At 44.9% G+C, this 15,667-nt stretch overlaps 2 protein-coding genes across 11 annotated transcripts in view; both read left to right on the top strand.

Moving 5' to 3' along the window:
• The first annotated feature begins 1,142 nt into the window (after nucleotides 1–1,142).
• On the top strand, nucleotides 1,143–10,793 carry AMZ2 (archaelysin family metallopeptidase 2). 7 transcript variants are annotated; one of them, XM_070227002.1, is made up of 9 exons: nucleotides 1,143–1,262; nucleotides 2,190–2,773; nucleotides 3,773–3,862; nucleotides 4,400–4,682; nucleotides 5,008–5,181; nucleotides 5,258–5,386; nucleotides 8,105–8,268; nucleotides 9,412–9,588; nucleotides 10,543–10,793. In XM_070227002.1, exons 4-9 carry the CDS (start codon nucleotides 4,400–4,402, stop codon nucleotides 10,720–10,722), a joined length of 1,107 nt encoding a protein of 368 aa, XP_070083103.1. In that variant the 5' UTR covers nucleotides 1,143–1,262; nucleotides 2,190–2,773; nucleotides 3,773–3,862; the 3' UTR covers nucleotides 10,723–10,793. The 7 variants fall into 7 exon arrangements, with proteins under 7 accessions (XP_070083103.1, XP_023507929.1, XP_023507932.1 ...); XM_023652161.2 differs by lacking the exon at nucleotides 1,143–1,262 and adding an exon at nucleotides 3,370–3,467 and having other exon boundaries at nucleotides 2,768–2,892; XM_023652165.2 differs by lacking the exons at nucleotides 1,143–1,262; nucleotides 2,190–2,773 and adding exons at nucleotides 2,814–2,892; nucleotides 3,370–3,433.
• A 1,865-nt stretch (nucleotides 10,794–12,658) lies between these two features.
• The window catches only part of ARSG (arylsulfatase G), a 116,150-nt gene continuing 113,141 nt past the window's right edge, over nucleotides 12,659–15,667 (top strand). For 2 of the 4 annotated variants that reach the window (XM_070226992.1, XM_023652157.2), the window contains exon 1: nucleotides 12,659–12,951. The gene's annotated coding sequence lies outside the window, so the exon portion shown is untranslated. The remainder of the gene's footprint in view (nucleotides 12,952–15,667) is intronic. The other 2 variants (XM_070226997.1, XM_070226994.1) reach the window with 2 other exon arrangements.

Genomic DNA, 15,667 nt, shown 5'->3' with positions numbered 1-15,667 from the left:
CCTTATTTCAAAATAAACTGTTTTGTCAATTTGATATGTAAGAAAAAAGTATTTGAGTGGTTTCACTTTATTTTAATTATTAGTAAAGTTGAACTTTTATGTTAATGGATCATTGGGACAGTCTGCTTATGTTCTTTGCTCATTGTTATGTCACAGTTTTCATCTCTTCCCTAAAGATCTGTAAAGGCCATCTAAAAATCCTTCATCTGCCATATATGTTGCATTTCTTTCCCACTTTCTGTAACCTTCTAGTTTTGTTACAAATTTTCTTTTTTAACCTTGGATGACTGTCACTCATATATACACTCATATATAAAAACCAGAACCTGTAGTTCTCTTAGAAATATAGATATCCTATGGTTCCTTCTGCACCTGCATACTATTAAAAGGCAAAAAAATCTTAGAATCCTACCCTACATTTAGCGTTGTCAGTCCTTACTGGATCCCCTGACTATATGTACTTTTTCTCCAAACCACCTATTATTCTGGCATGATTGGCAACAGAAAATATCTTTTTATTCTAAAAAACAAACATAAAAACACAAGGTACTAGGTTTTAAAAATAGATATATATATATTAAATACTTTGTGCAGAAACATGGTGTCCTAAGATTTGGGGGCAATCACAAAGTTTTTTATCGAGAAAATAAATTTAAACAATTTAAATGCAAAATCAAAAATTCTTGTTAATGAATACAAATAACTGAATGAAAACCTAATGAATACCTTTTATGTTCCAGACACCTTGAATGATAGTGTTTACCTTCAAGCATCTCACAGTTTAGAAAGGGAGACATTTAAGAAATAAGTGACAATCACTGTGATCAGGCCAATGAGAGCAGTGTGCTCAGGCAATGAGCATGCAGAGGAGGGAGTTTTGTCTTGAGGGGGGTGGAGTTAGGGAGAGTTTAACAGAAAAGGTGAAACAGCTAAAGAAGCCTCTTGGGATGTCAGAAGGCCAGTCAATCAAAACGCAAAGCATCAAAGTAACTCATTTGATCCCTAAAACTCTGTAAGGTCTGGGCTATTATTATCTCTGTTCTACAAACAGGGAAGAGATGCATAAGAGGTTACACAGCTGACACAGGTCACATGCTTACAAGTGGGGTAGGGTTCACACGCAGACCATGATCTTGGCCTCTAAGCTACACTGACTCTTGGAATGTCCAGATATAGGTATTTACTCAGAAGGCACAACATGCAAGAAACCCCGCTACTTCTCAAGCATGGTATGAACGCACTTTATTGAAGGATGGGTTCAGGTAAGGGCGGATATTGGCACTGCGGTCAAAGAATGAATTTTGAGATTTTAAGATCCACGGGGGCGAACAAATGAGTGATTGTTAATCTAAATGGATCTCTAGTGGAATGCCAGGTTAGTGGTTGAGGTGTGCATTGGAGTTGAAAAGATCAAGCATTTATGAAGTAAGATCCCCTAAGGAGAGTCAACAAGGGGTTAAGGGTGGAAAACAACAATTAGACAAGTCATGGAGAAACTGTGTTTGGGGGAAGACGAGTGGGGAGAAGGGAGAATTAGGACGAAGAAAAACTGGAGTATGGTAAAATGGCCTGAACTTAAAAGAAGAGAGGTGGCTTTGTAGTGGTAGGATAATGGCTTGGAAATGAAAACCGGTGCTTAGGAGTATTTTTGAGCGAAGGTTGGGAGAGAAGTGATGTCCAGGGGGAAAGTTGGGTGTCCCTTAAGGTGGGGTCTTGGAAGAGAACCCATGAAAAGAGGTGGAGGTTTAACGAAACAGGTTTAAAATGGGCTAGGGCTTCCTTTGCAGGAAGCTGCTAGGACCAACGAGGTGGAGAGGGTGGGACGAAGCTGGGGAAGGATGAACTGAGTTGGATGGCAAGGAGGGTATGAGGAGCAGGTGGGCTGTTTGGAGGCCAGCTGGACGCCCATACGCTCGAAGGGAGAGGGGACGCTGATCAGGTCGCAATTTGTCCTTGGCATTAACCAGCCTGACCATCGACCATGTCCTAGCGTCTTCTGGGCACTGGGATGCATGAGGGTCAGGGGATCTTCAGCTTCGATACACTCAACTTCCCAGGGCTGAAGGGGGCTTTAGGGGTCAGCTCTCTCCCGCATGAGAAGCGCGAAGTCCAGAGAGGTTAAACGGCCTACCCAAGGCCACAGGGCCAGTTCAGTCCCAAAGCCCGTCCAGCTGTGTTCTACTCCACAGCCTCCATTTGGCACAAGCATTTTGGCCTTTCGGTACCAGTGAGACCCTAAGGGACAGAGACGCATCCCTGGGCGACGAGAAGGCCCGCCGGCATCTCTCGGCCCGGACACCGCCTCCGGGCGCCCGCCTCTCCGCGCGCTCCACCTGCGCGCAGCCGCTGCACCCGCTGCGACCAAACACCGAGGGGAAAGTACAGCGGGTGCCGCCCGGGCAGCGCGAGGGTGTGCGTCACCCGCGGCCGCCGCTGACTTATTTTGGCCCCGGCTGGTTACATCAGTCACGCCGAAGGCGCGTCTCAAACCCACGGCCCGCGAGCACATTTACAAACATGCAAACCCGGCGACGCCAGCGGGGGAACCGACGAGGGGACGCCTCGCCCCAAAGGCTCCGTGACGCAGCTCCGCCCGAGGGCGGCCCCGCGAGGCCAGCTGGAAGAAACGCGACGGCTGCGGCCGCCGGGTCGCGGCCCCTACTACGACGTGTCTGCCGTGCCTGCGAGAAACCAGCGCCCTGCGGGGCGTGGCGGGCGGCGCGGGGGCGTGGCGGGGCGTGGCGGACGCAGAGGGGCGTGGCGCGACGGAGAGGTGCGTGGGGCTATGGGGCGTGGCGTTCCGCGAGGGGGCGTGGCACGGCGCAGGGTGCGATGCGCACGCGCGCAGGAGCCGCCGCGGGAGGCGGGCGGGCGGTGCAGAGGCCCAGCAGGGTGAGGGTAGTGAGGTGGCGCTGTCGGCGTGGGGCAGGGTATCCCGGTTGTAGAGGTTGGGGACGGTCGCGGTCGGTGGGGAGGGATGAGGATGTGAGAGGGGCCGCCGCAGCGGAAGCAGGGAGGCTAGCGGGGGCGGGGGTGTCTCCGAGGAGCGAGGCCTGGCCTTTCTGGAGGCTCCTGGGGGAGGAGAGAGGACGCAAGAGTCCCCGGGGGTGGGGGGAAATCCCCGCTCCATCCCCAACCGGGGGTCCGGTCTCGTTTGCACCGGGCCGAGCCCAAGGTGCGAGTTGCTGTAGGCAACCAGCTAGGGTGACCAACCTGTTCCGATTTGCGGATGATGTGCTGGTTTTAGCGCTGACAGCATTGCAGGCCTTCAACCCACTGGAGTGACCCTAGTCTTCCTCCCGCGGCTCCACCCAGAGTAGACCCGGGAGGCTGGAGGAGGCCTCCTGACCCCTCACACTGCCTTTTTAGTAATAGGGTGAAGGCAACCGGCACCTCTTTCCCGACCGGACCCAAACATGCCCGTCCGTGTAAGGTAAAAACGTCAGTGGGAGCCTCCCTCCCTAAAGGTAGGTAGAATGCAGGAGGGCACATCTTGCTTGATATTTTGTCCAGTAGAAGTCAGATTTCAGCCCTGTTGTGGAGTAGTGGGGATGAGTCAATGCTCGTAGCAGAGCTTTGACAATAAAGATAGCTGTTTTGAAATTTCTTCCACACTCTGGAACCCCAGGATTCAGATGTCCAACCAGAACAGCCATTAGCTTAAATTTTCCCATCAGTTCTCCATCATTAAACTGGAAAAATCTAGATAATTAGAAAATATGATAGGTTCCAGACGGAGAGGTCCAATTTTTTCCTTTTCTCATTCAAAAAGCCTCGTGGTGGAACAGCTGGTTGATCCATTCAAAGGGAAGGATGGAAGCTCTCCAGAGGAACATGATGTGAATGGAAGAGACCTGTCATTGTGAGTCTGGCTTTTTATTAGTCACCTGATGTCTTCCCCAGGGTGACATGACTTATAAACATCAGTGGCTGAGATCTATTATCAGCCTGCAGTCAAATTACGGAAACAGCAGGACTTACATTAGTTCTCTTTTTGTTTGGTGTTGAACATCTTTGAGTCACAATGGAAAGAATGAGTATTTTTCATGTGGCTGTAATGAGTCTATTCATAATACTGAAATTATTACCCAGATGACAGAAGGAAGCTGGAAATCAGGTCATGCTCTTATGATTACTACTGGTTTTTATGATGGGATCAGATTCCCTAAGAGACAAAGGAATGAATTTCATGATTGTCTTTTCACTTTTTCGGATTCTCCCCAAGAAATTGATTGGAAATGGGAAAAACAAACAGTAGTCTGGTGTGGCCACTCTAAGGCATTAGCAATCAGTCCTTCCGTTTTAGGGCAAAATGAGAGATGTATGTGGAGGATAGGTAGATTCAAGTCACCAGTGTGGATATGCATTTTATCTTTGACTACTTGTGTATTTCTGGTAGATGCAAACAGTCCGGCACTCTGAACAGACACTAAAAACGGCTCTCATCTCAAAGAACCCGGCGCTCGTGTCACAGTATGAGAAGTTAGATGCTGGGGAACGGCGTTTGATGAACCAAGCCTTCCAGCCAAACAGTGATCTCTTTGGACCCATTACCGTGCATTCCCGGTCAGATTGGATCACCTCCCATCCTGAGGATCCCCAAGACTTTGAACAGTTTTTCAGTGATCCTTACAGAAAGACACCCTCTCCAGAGAAACGCAGCATTTATATCCAGTGCATTGGTATATATTGGTAATATGCTGGATTTGGTTTGGTTTTGCAATGGCGCCATTGCCAGTGATGGTTTGAGCTGTCGATCTCATTCAAGTGGGCAGTTTTGGTGATCATTTTTAACATTCATTTCCAGTGGTGGAAGTTTTGTAGCCAAACTGCCTTAAAAGAGAACAGTTGTTTGTGATTCATTTTCATGTCAGTGAATGATAAAGGTGTGTTGAAAATTGAGAGTTGATTTGTTTCCAGTTCCAAATTTCTAGTTAGCGAATGAGGTAAAGAGTGACTATGATAATCATCTTAAAGTCTGTCTTTAAATTTTTCTCCATATTATAGGATCTCTAGGAAACACCAGAGCTATCAGTGAAGAATATATTAAATGGCTCCAGGGCTACTGTGAAGCGTTTTTCTATGGCTTGACAGTAAAACTCCTAGCACCGGTTCCTGTCTCTGCAACGAGATGTTCCTTTAGAGTCAATGATAGCACACAAAACCTACAGATTCATGCAGGTGAGTTAAACAGCTTTACAGTTTGAATTGGGTAAAGGAGACATATATCTCACACATATATTTCTTTTTTAAATAGGACACATTCTGAAGTTCTTAAAAAAGAAGAAACCTGGAGATGCCTTTTGTATTGTGGGAGTGACGATGATTGATCTTTACCCAAGAGACTCCTGGAATTTTGTCTTTGGACAGGCCTCTTTGACAGATGGTATTCCTTTTTGACATTGTTGGTAGAAACTTCCTGAACTTGAGAATATTTGAAGATGTTGAAAGAGGGAAAAAATTCCAACCAATTATAATTTTGATACTTAAAACTGTGTAATGTTTCTGGGGTGGCATCATGCTGTAGTGGGAAGGGTGCTGTTGATAGATTCCGATGATCTGAGTTCCTCCCCAGGTCGACCATTCCCTGCCTACATGACCTTGAAGCTAATAATACCTATTTCATGGAGTCATTTTGAGGTAATTTACATAAAAGTAGTGATACAGGAAAAGTGTGCATATATGCCTGGCACATGTATAGGCATTCAGGACAACAGATGGTAAATGTGAGTCATTCAGTAGTAAAGTGAATTAAATAAATTAAGGATATTTGAACTATCATTAATGTACGTGAAAATCTTGCCAGTTGTTTTTCAACTCTCTTCGTAGTTGTCTTGCATAGATGGAGCAGCCATAGACTGATTTATTAACAACTGCCGCTTATCCTGTGTCTTATGATATTTTGATGTTTTATTTAAAAAGTCCACCTCACTCTTTGACTTGGGATATAATAAACTTTGACTCATTAGGAATCCTGCATGGTAATACTGGGGGTGGGAAAGGATCCAGAAGCAAATCATATTTTTGCCTCTTTCTTTTCCTTTTTGTCTTTTCCCTACTCCTCCCCACCCCTCCATTTTTGCTCTTACTTCTCTACCCTCATCCCTCAGCATCTAAGATCGGTTTGAAGGGGAGACGTCCAATGAACTAAGGGGAGTGGTTGTCCATTAGCATTCTGGGGATGGGAGTAAGGACCTGGGGCCGTACTGACTGCACTTCCTGAGCGCCGAGTATGGCCTGTCTGATGTTACGTTACTTGAGGGTTTGTTGAGGGTGGGGAGCTCTCTCTGACAAGTGTTTCTTTCTTTGAGATATCTCCCTCTCTCTCTCTTTTTTTAAAGGTTGTCACCTGAGCTAAGATCTATTGCTAATCTTTTTTCTTTTCTTCTTCTCCCCAAAGCCCCTTGGTACATATATTCTAATTGTAGGTCCCTCTGGCTGTGCTATGTGGGACACTGCCTCAGCATGGCCTGATGAGCGGTGCCGTGTCTGCGCCCAGATCCGAACTGGTGAAACACTGGGCCACAGAAGCAGAGCGCGCAAACTTAACCACTTGGCCATGGGGCTCTCCCTCTCTTACCTGGTGTCTCCCTCTTACCCATTCATCAGAGTAGGGGCCCAGGGCTCTGTAGAGCCTCTTCTTCCCACCTACCCCATTGTCCTCAATTCTTCATTTACATTCTTACAGCCTCCCACCCCTTGACCCTATCAACACACTCTTGGAGACTACTGTCTTCCTAATTTTTGTATGATCTAACTTTCAGAAAAATGATGTATGACCTAAAGTCTTACCTCCAGTCTTATTACTGACCTGATAGAGATGGAAACATTAAAAAAACTTTTAAACTATTTATCTAGATATTGCTAGCTAATGTAGCTTGTGCATTTGAGGAGGTCAGGAAGTATTCCCCAAAAGGCTTCAAAATGTTTATCCTTTTTTTTTCAGTAAGTTTCTTAAATATTGCATGATGTAAGAGAAGATATGGTAAGATAGCAGGATTGATCTGTCACGCATTGAGACAATATCTTACTACAAGTGACTTTATTCTCACGAAGTTTACAAAGACTGGTATTTTAAAATTGAGAAATATTTAGTTAGTAAAGAAAACAGTCTTCTATTTGTAGGATTATTAGGAGAGAAAAGTGTTGTTGCTAAAGGAATTGCAGTTAAATATGCTCACACTTGTTTGGCCAGAGGAGATCACTTATGACACATGAGTAGATTTAGTTTTCCTTTAACTTCCCAAATGCTCTCTTTCCCTAAATTTCAAGTACCAGCAGACACTTTCCAAGGGTGGGGTGTGGAGATTCTTTTTGAATCAAGTTGGATTGGACAAATTTACTAGGAATTCATTTTCTTACCAAAAAATTGCTTATTACTTTAAAATAACAACTGAAAGAGAGGCATAGATAAAAGTGATAATGTAAACAAATCGAATTATAAAGCAATCCCTTTTTGAATGAGTTGCACATTAAACTCTGCTCTCCATGTATGCAAAGATGGTTAAGACGTGTAACACAGGAAGTCAGTTCCAAGGGTGTTTATTCTGGTCACCCGACACCAGCCACATGATAAAATTGTGCTGTGCTTGAGAAGGAGGAGGGGAAGAGGTTCGTCTGTCCTAAAGCATGGTCCAAAACATGGTCGCCAAGGCCTGGGGGCAGTGGCAGGGCAGTTTTCCTCAGTGGCATGGCAGGAGGGAAGCACAGGAACCCTCACTGACACAAGATAGAGAGATCTGTTTACTGTGTTCTTAAAATGAGTGGGTGTTGTTCATGTGATCAGTTTTCATTGCTCCTTTTGGAGTACTTGATTTGGTCTATGAGAAAAAGACTTCTTTTGTGGGAAACAGAACTCTCTGGAACTTCCGATTTCTTAAGAATTTGACTTCAAGACCGTAGAGTTTTACAGGGCAGGGGGAACTGGACAGCAGAAGAAGATTCTGCTAGGGGATCTGGGGCAGGACCCCCCCTGGGTCTCGGCCGAGCTGACGCACACAGTGGGACAGACCTCACTGACCAGATGCCCCAGCAGGCTCTCTTTTCTGGTCTTTCCTTCAGGAATCTCAGCCTCATTCTCTTGTTGTTTGTCCTCTCCTTGTAGGTGTGGGGATATTCAGCTTCGCCAGGTACGGCAGTGATTTCTATAGCTCACGCTACGAAGGCCGAGTGAAGAAGCCACAGAAAGTCTCTTCCAGTGACTATTCCGTTTTTGATAACTATTACATTCCCGAAGTGACTAGCGTTTTGCTGCTTCGGTCCTGTAAGGTGAGTTCTTTAAAAAAATCCACAGGAGTTTTTTTTTTTTTTTTTTAAGAGATCTTAATTCCCTAAATTGTGTATCAAAAATCCTTAAGGTAATGTTATAAATGAGCTTGTATCATTTGTGTACTTTTGGTGAATATTGCTTGAATGAAATGATCAATAAAACAATTTAAGTGGATACCTTAATATTGAAGTTTACAGTATCTATGCCAGCTTTTTGTCCTATTAGTTACACGCAGCCTTGGCTGTACCCACATCCTGACCATTAGGTTAATTCCAGAATTCTGACGTGAGTAGGTAACCTGCTCTTTCAAGCTGCTGTGGTCGTCAGGTAAGGCTGCCCTTCTGGGGCTGGGGGAGCTCTGCTCTCTGGCCTCTCAAGGAGACTGGGCCTTCCTCGGGCTCCAGGCTACCTTCTACTACAGTTAGTTCTCCGACGGTTCCTGATATCTCGCCGTCCCTGTTCTTTGGAAAGCCCGCCTCTTCATTTTCCCCTTTCTCCATAGCCAGAGGCATAGATTTTTCTGCTTTTACCAGTACTGTTGGTTGGGGTTGAGAACTACTCATAGATCATCATTTCAAAGTATGTTCCCTGCATCAGCTTCACCTGATGTGCTTGTTAACATGCAGGTCAGGCCCCTCTCCTCCCATAGCTGGTGACTCAGCACCACTGGAGAAAGGGTCTCAGAATCTGTATTGTCACAAACACCCCCCTGGTCTGGAATAGTGGCTCTTAACCAGGGGCAGTTTTACCACCTAGGGAACATTTGGCAATGTCTAGAGACATTTCTGGTTGTAACAACTGGGGAGGGGATGCTACTGGCATCTCGTGGGTAGAGGCCAGTGATGCTGCTCAGGATCCTACTGCGCAGGACAGCCTGCCCCATAAAGGATGAGCCCACCCAATGTATTGGTGGTATAGAGTTTGAGAAACCCTAGTCCAGGGAAGTAATTAAGTATAATGAGGAAGGCAGTAAGACATTTAGAGAAATAAGGGATTAAGTCTTTGGGCAGATTGAAGTTTTGGTCATGATGGTAAGGGAGTTGATTCCTGTAAATTTGTTTCTTGGAAAAGCAAGAAAAAGAAGGGATGTGTAACTCAATAGTGTGGTGGTGCTACAAGGCCTCAATGTGAATGTCTTGCAGACTTTAACCCATGAGATTGGACACATATTTGGACTTCGACACTGCCAGTGGCTTGCCTGCCTAATGCAAGGCTCCAATCACCTGGAAGAAGCTGACCGGCGCCCCCTGAACCTTTGCCCCATCTGTTTACGCAAGTTGCAGTGTGCTATTGGCTTCAACATTGTAGAAAGATACAAAGTGAGTGGAGGGAGTGAAAAAGGGAGAAGTGGGTATATAAGTAGCAAACTACCATTTTCTATTAGGCCCTTCTCTGGAGCTATAATTTATCAGAGGAAATTTGTGCAAAGGTAAGCAGGAAGCTGTGGTTTAAAAAAAAAACATGCAAAGAAATATCTTTCTTAAAAACTTTGACTTGCCTCTGAGTGCCATAACTTATAGTTCAATGAGAAATGGTGGGAGAGGTTTCTGTATTTCTCATTCATTTAGGGCAAGAGAACTTGACTTTGCAGAACAGAATATTGATATGTGTGCGAAAATTCATTTTTTAGAATTATATAAATAGGAGGAGGTGATTTATCTTTCCAAATATGGGACAGAGGTATGATATTCCTTAGGAGAAAAGGATGATTTTCTTTAAGAAGAAAGAGGGAAAGTACCTAATCTCAGTATGTATGTGAATGTGTGTGTCTTCACATGCCCACAGTATGCATCATGTAACTCCTCCCTGGTATGGCCACTCATTCATGTGACTGCGATACATGTCCACACGTGTCTTCACACACAGAGGTCTACCTGTACCCGTGTGTACACTAACATGTGTACACAGTCTCATCAAATCAGAAGCACCGTATAATACCTTGTGGAACCTTTAGCAAGTTGAGAAAATAAAATAATTATCCTCCCACCCAAAAAGACATGTGAGGATTAGTGTTCTTTTTCATCTTTTCTCCTATGCACACTTGTGACTGTAATTTGTAATCAAAGTTTGCGTTTTTTGGGCATATGCTCTTCCACTTAGTATGTCATCACAGGTGCTTCATATTCATAGCCATCTTTATCAAATGGAACATTTTCCTGGGGGAACCTAAGTCACTGATTTAGATAACCTGATTTAGAGACAATGCTTTCCTCTTGCCTAAAACTGTTTTGCTGTGATTTGGTCAAAGATGCATCTGTTTTCTGTTTTTCAAGGCCCTGGTGCGGTGGATTGATGGTGCGTCTGCTGACACACCCCGAGTCACTCCGAAACATAGTCGTGAGGATGATGTGAATTTGCCAAAACCTGTGGAAGCCTTTAAGGAATGGAAAGAGTGGATAATAAAATGCCTTGCTGTTCTCCGAAAAGAAGAACCTTCAAATAGGAGTAATTAAAATCAGTCCTTGCACATCGTGCTTTCATTTGGGTGGAGTCCTTCACTGGAATAAACTGTTTACTGATCCTGCACTGTGTCATAAATACTGTAAAAAGAGCTGGAAATGCCCCAGGAGAGGGTCTCCAAGGAACATAATTTCCGGGAGGTGATTTCTGGTTCAGTTTTCAGAAAGAAGTGCTTCTCCCCTCTGGTAAACCCAAGTCCCTTTCTCCATTCACATCCCTTCCACACCCTCTGGGCCGCCTTACCTTAAGCCTTTCATATCGTGGAAAGAAGCCACAGCTCGGTTTGATTTTTAGCAGCTTAAAATGTGACCTCCTCTCAAGAATACTTACCAGTGAAAAGAACAGTGGTATTTGTACTGCACCACCACTTTGGTGGTGGGAGTACGTTGCAAGTCTCAGCTTTAACAGACATACACATTGTGAGGGGGCTTGCAAATAATTTGTTATAGTGGTCCTTGGGTTTGTGAGTGTTGCACAGTGTGGCACAGAGTGAGCAGGGCTTAGGTTCATTCCTGCAATAATGTCTTTCTCACTTCTTGGCATTAAGTGTTTACTTGAGTGGGAGAGAGTGTGGTAGGGTTATCTGTCCAGGTACCAGGAATGCCCATGATCGCCTGTCAGGCTGTTAACGTCAGCTGGATTTGCATGGCGAGGAGCAGGTTGAAAATCTCAGTCTGAGATTGAAACTGCCCCTGCCAGATAGATCCATGTATCCCAGAAATCTAGAAATTAGAGCAGGTCGTTTGACCGAATGCCAGCGAGCGTCGCATTTCCCACCTTCCCATCTAAAACTTGAGGGTGAAGCTTAAAGGTAGTGTTCTTTTGAACTTTGAAACCTAAATTCTTTCACTGTTATTGATGCAGTATGATTTAAAGCACATTTTATAACTGAACCAATGGTTTCCCTTACATTCACTCTCCTACTTGATTAAACCTCTGTAAGTTCTTTAGAAAATAGTGGTTTGTCACTAAAACTAATTGGAGAGCTAACACCTAGTCATTCTAACACTGAAAAGAGAACCCAACGGAGCATGGGCCTTATGGATTCCGTTACGGGTTTCATTTCCTCCTTAAACAATGTGTTTTGAATTGTAGTCCGTTCTCTTCAGTTTCTTTCGTTTTCCTACAAGGTAAGTGCAGCTTTAGTCCGGTAGGTCAGTGTTAGTTACAAACCTAAAAGAACTCAGATATGGCGAGGTGTGTAAATTGGGGATTATAGTTATTCTGACAAGATGTAAAGTCCATTTGTACCTTCTCCACTGTGAGACCAGGAAAAAGATCTATTAAAGAACCATCATTCCCTCTTGTTAAAAGTTGGACACTTAGGTTTCTGTCATGGCCTTTCCTCAGTAATCATCACTTAAGTGTTTTGTCTAACTATGGATTGCATTGTTGTTTACTTCTGGACAATTTCTTAGGGCTAAATTTAAAAATATAATTCGTTTACTGCACTAAATTTTATGTACTATAGGTAAATCTTTGTAGTTTTAAAGTTTATGATTTTCACTCAGTAACAAACAGAAATGCATGCAGGTCTTGCTCTGCAAATGCTGAATGAACGAACAAGGCATTTAAGAATAAAGAGAATAGTCTTCCTGCCTGAACACTATTCTAGAAATAAGTGAATTTGTAAAGCTGTTCACGCTGGCGCCTGCGGAATTGCACAGCATCTCTCCGGCCAAGGGAAGGATTAAGTGTTAACGTTTCAGTCTGCAAAGACTTTCGATGGGGCGGGTGAAGCAGAAACAGCTGGCTAGGATCATCCGCGGCTTCTTGTCCAGCTCGCTCTCCGAAGCACAAATCCCCCTGATAGGAATACTTAGACATTTCGAAGCCTCTAGGGCCGGGCGGCCGGGCTGCTCCTCTCGGGAGCAAGCAGGCTGCAGCCCAGGCAGGCGGCTGCCGCAGCGCCGGCGGCCCTGCCCCCGCAGGAAGCGGCGTCGCTGTCCCCGGCTGCGCCGGGCGGGGCGGACGCCGCGACCCAGCAGCTGCGAGCCGGGGCCCCGCGGGTCACCTGCTTCCGCCCGGGACTTCCCCCGCGCGCCCAAAGCGCGGGTCGCCAGCTCGCCCCCCGCCCCCCGGGCCTGGGGACCGCAGGACCGCGAGGGAGCACCCGGCCGCGCCCACGCGGCTGCGCTCACGTGGGCGCCGAGGCAGGGCCGCGGAAACCAGCATGGCGGTGCAGCGGAGCGGCGAGTGGAACCAGCCCTCGAGCGGAGCATGTAATAAGTGCTTTCTTTTCGAGTTTGAATCTTAGTCACTTCCTCCGTTCTGATAGATAATCTAGAGCCGCCCCCTCCAATAGAAATGTAATACGAGCCACATATGTAATTTGAATTTTTCCAGTAGGCACATCGGCAAGTGCAAAAACAAGCAGGTGACATTAATTTGAATCATGTTTTATTTAATCCAGTACATCCAAAATGTTATCATTTCAACATGTGATCAATATAAATGTTATTGAGATATTTTACATACTTTTTTTGTACCAAGTCTCCAAATTCCAGTGTGTATTTTACACTGACGGCGCATCTCAGTACCCACTGGCCGCATTTCAGGCGCTCAGCGCTCCACGTGGCTCATGCCTACCCTATTGGACAGCGCAGCTCTAGGTTAGAGCCAGTTTCTAGAAGACATGGGAACGCACCCATGCAACTGAGTTAAGAGGAGAGAAAGATATTTTTAAGGAAAGGGTCGTGCGCTTCTCTAGGGGTACAGTGAGTGCTGACATCCAGACTGGAAGGATGGGACGCTGTAAGGCCCTCTGGATTCGGAATCGGGGGTTTGGGATCTTGCTCTTGTTTTCCGTGGCAGATTGCTGTTTTACCTTCCCCTCCCATTGCCGAGGGCCTGGTATCTCCTATGAATGTGTTTTTATTTTTGGAAAGCAGAATTGTAATAGTGTTAATAATGTGGATGTTGCTTAGCCCATTTCAGAGATGCAGAAACAAGCCTGCAGTAGCTAAGTAATCTTGTGAGTAAACTAAAGGCAAAAGTGGGCCCCCATCCCAAGTCTTGCTAATTTGAGTCGTGCTTTGTTTTCACTGTGCTGCGTGATCGCCTAAGAAGTCAAGTACTGCAGGCCAGAAACGTAACCAATTTTTCTCAGATTGTTTACAGAAGGGGTTATAAGATTATTTCTTATATATTATATATTATATGGCAGACAATAATATTTCAGTATAAATGTAGGCTGTTTCCCTCCCCAAAAGGGAAACTATTCCATTTTAATGTTTATTAATATTAATAATTTAAATTAATATTAATATTATTATTAAATATTCCCATAATTATTCCAATTATTATATATTTCTTTCAACTTCTTTTGTATTCAAGTGGGGCCATCTGAGGTTGCTCAAAATCAGAGAAATCACAGTCTGTGTACTTTGCCTTAGGACCAAAAAAAGAGACATTCCTTATCCAGAAAAGAGCTTGCTGCCAGTTGAGGCAGTGAAAAAAGCATCATGAAAAAAATGTCTACTGCAAAACAGGTTAAGTTAAAACAAAATCTGCTCCAGCAGTAGGTTACAACTCCCAGCCCTCTATTGGCATACCCACCCTCACGGTAATTTCTTCCCACTGTTTGTTTAGTCTCTGCTGAGGGGTCCATGTTTTCTTCCTTACAGCTGACCTGCCTGTGTACAACATTGCATTGGAGACCCACTCAGATGCTGGGCCTACTGGTTTCGATCACAGGGCTTTCATTGTCCTCTGTCTGTCCTGCTGCTTCGTTGCAGCACCAGATTCTCTTGAGCTGTGATAGTAAATAGATATCATTTTTTTCTCTTGTGTAATTAAAAAAAAAGTCTATGTAAAATAACTCAATCATTCATTTATACAACAATATTTTTGGAGCGCCACCTACTGTGTGTCAGGCCCTGCTCCAAGCCTTGGGATTATAGCAGTGAACCAAAAACTGCTACCCTAATGTACAGGTGGAAAAGACAGATAATAAATGAGTAAACACATACTTTTATAACTTCAGATCAGAGTAAAGGAAGAGAAACAAGCACTGTTTAGGGTAGAGGAGTCAGGAATGCCTCCTCAGGAGAGTGACTTCAGGGGGGACCAAATTGAAGGGTCACGTCATGTACACATCTCAGGGAAGGGAGTACCAGGCAAAGGGCACCACAGATGCTAAGGCCTGAGGCTTGTGTTTTCAAGGAACAATAATAAGAAGAATAAGGCGGCTGGAGTAGCTGGCGTAAGGGGCAATAATGGTATCAGGCAGTTCGCGAAGAGCCCAGTGTTAAGGATTTTAGGTTTTAAATGCGATCATGTCTGACTTGTGCTTTGAAAGGATTATTGAAGACTTCTCTATGGGAAATTAAGGCGAGGGTGAGGTGGGGAGGGTGTGTAATGAGAGGGGGAAGCGGGTAAACCAGCTAGAAGATCGTTATGTTGCTGTAATCCAGCTAAGATGATACTGGCGTGGATCAGGGGTGCTGGTAGAGTTGGCAAAAGGAGTCCAGTTCTGGATATCTTTAGAAAGTAGAGCCAATAGGATTTGTGGAGGAGCAGGTTTGGGGAGGAGGATCAAGGCTTCTGCTGAGGATGTGTTAATGGAACATGTGGAATGAGGACGTGGATGTGCCAAGTTGGTACCCACGGCTGTCGCACAGGCGTATATAAGCCTGGAGCTGAGTGGCAAAGCGGGGATTTAGAATGGGAATCATCAGTGTAGAGAAGGTACTTAAAGCTTTGCTTGAATTCCAGGGGAGTAAGTTGCTGGGAGAGTTAGCATCCTTGTTCTTTTCTTGAGTTGCTGGAAAGATATATAAATAAAATAAATACCTGGCCAGAATTTGTGTTTTCTTTCCATAATCTTTGGTGAGCTATATTTAAAAAACATTTATAGATAAAGTGTCTGGGATATCAGTTTTTGTGTCCAATTTACCCTCTAGGAAATTCATAGTCACGGAAGTGATTTTGATTTGG

This window comes from Equus caballus, chromosome 11 (assembly GCF_041296265.1).
Source record: "Equus caballus isolate H_3958 breed thoroughbred chromosome 11, TB-T2T, whole genome shotgun sequence".
Lineage (NCBI taxonomy): Eukaryota > Metazoa > Chordata > Mammalia > Perissodactyla > Equidae > Equus > Equus caballus.
Note: the sequence above shows the minus strand (reverse complement) of the source record. Positions and strands in the feature narration are given on the sequence as shown.

Coding starts and splice junctions, on each gene's coding strand:
- AMZ2 (XM_070227002.1), top strand. CDS start 4,400: ATGCAAACAGTCCGGCACTCTGAACAGACACTAAAAACGGCTCTCATC. Junction 5,387..8,104: donor ACAGGCCTCTTTGACAGATG/GTATTCCTTTTT, acceptor CTCTCCTTGTAG/GTGTGGGGATATTCAGCTTC. Junction 9,589..10,542: donor ACATTGTAGAAAGATACAAA/GTGAGTGGAGGG, acceptor CTGTTTTTCAAG/GCCCTGGTGCGGTGGATTGA.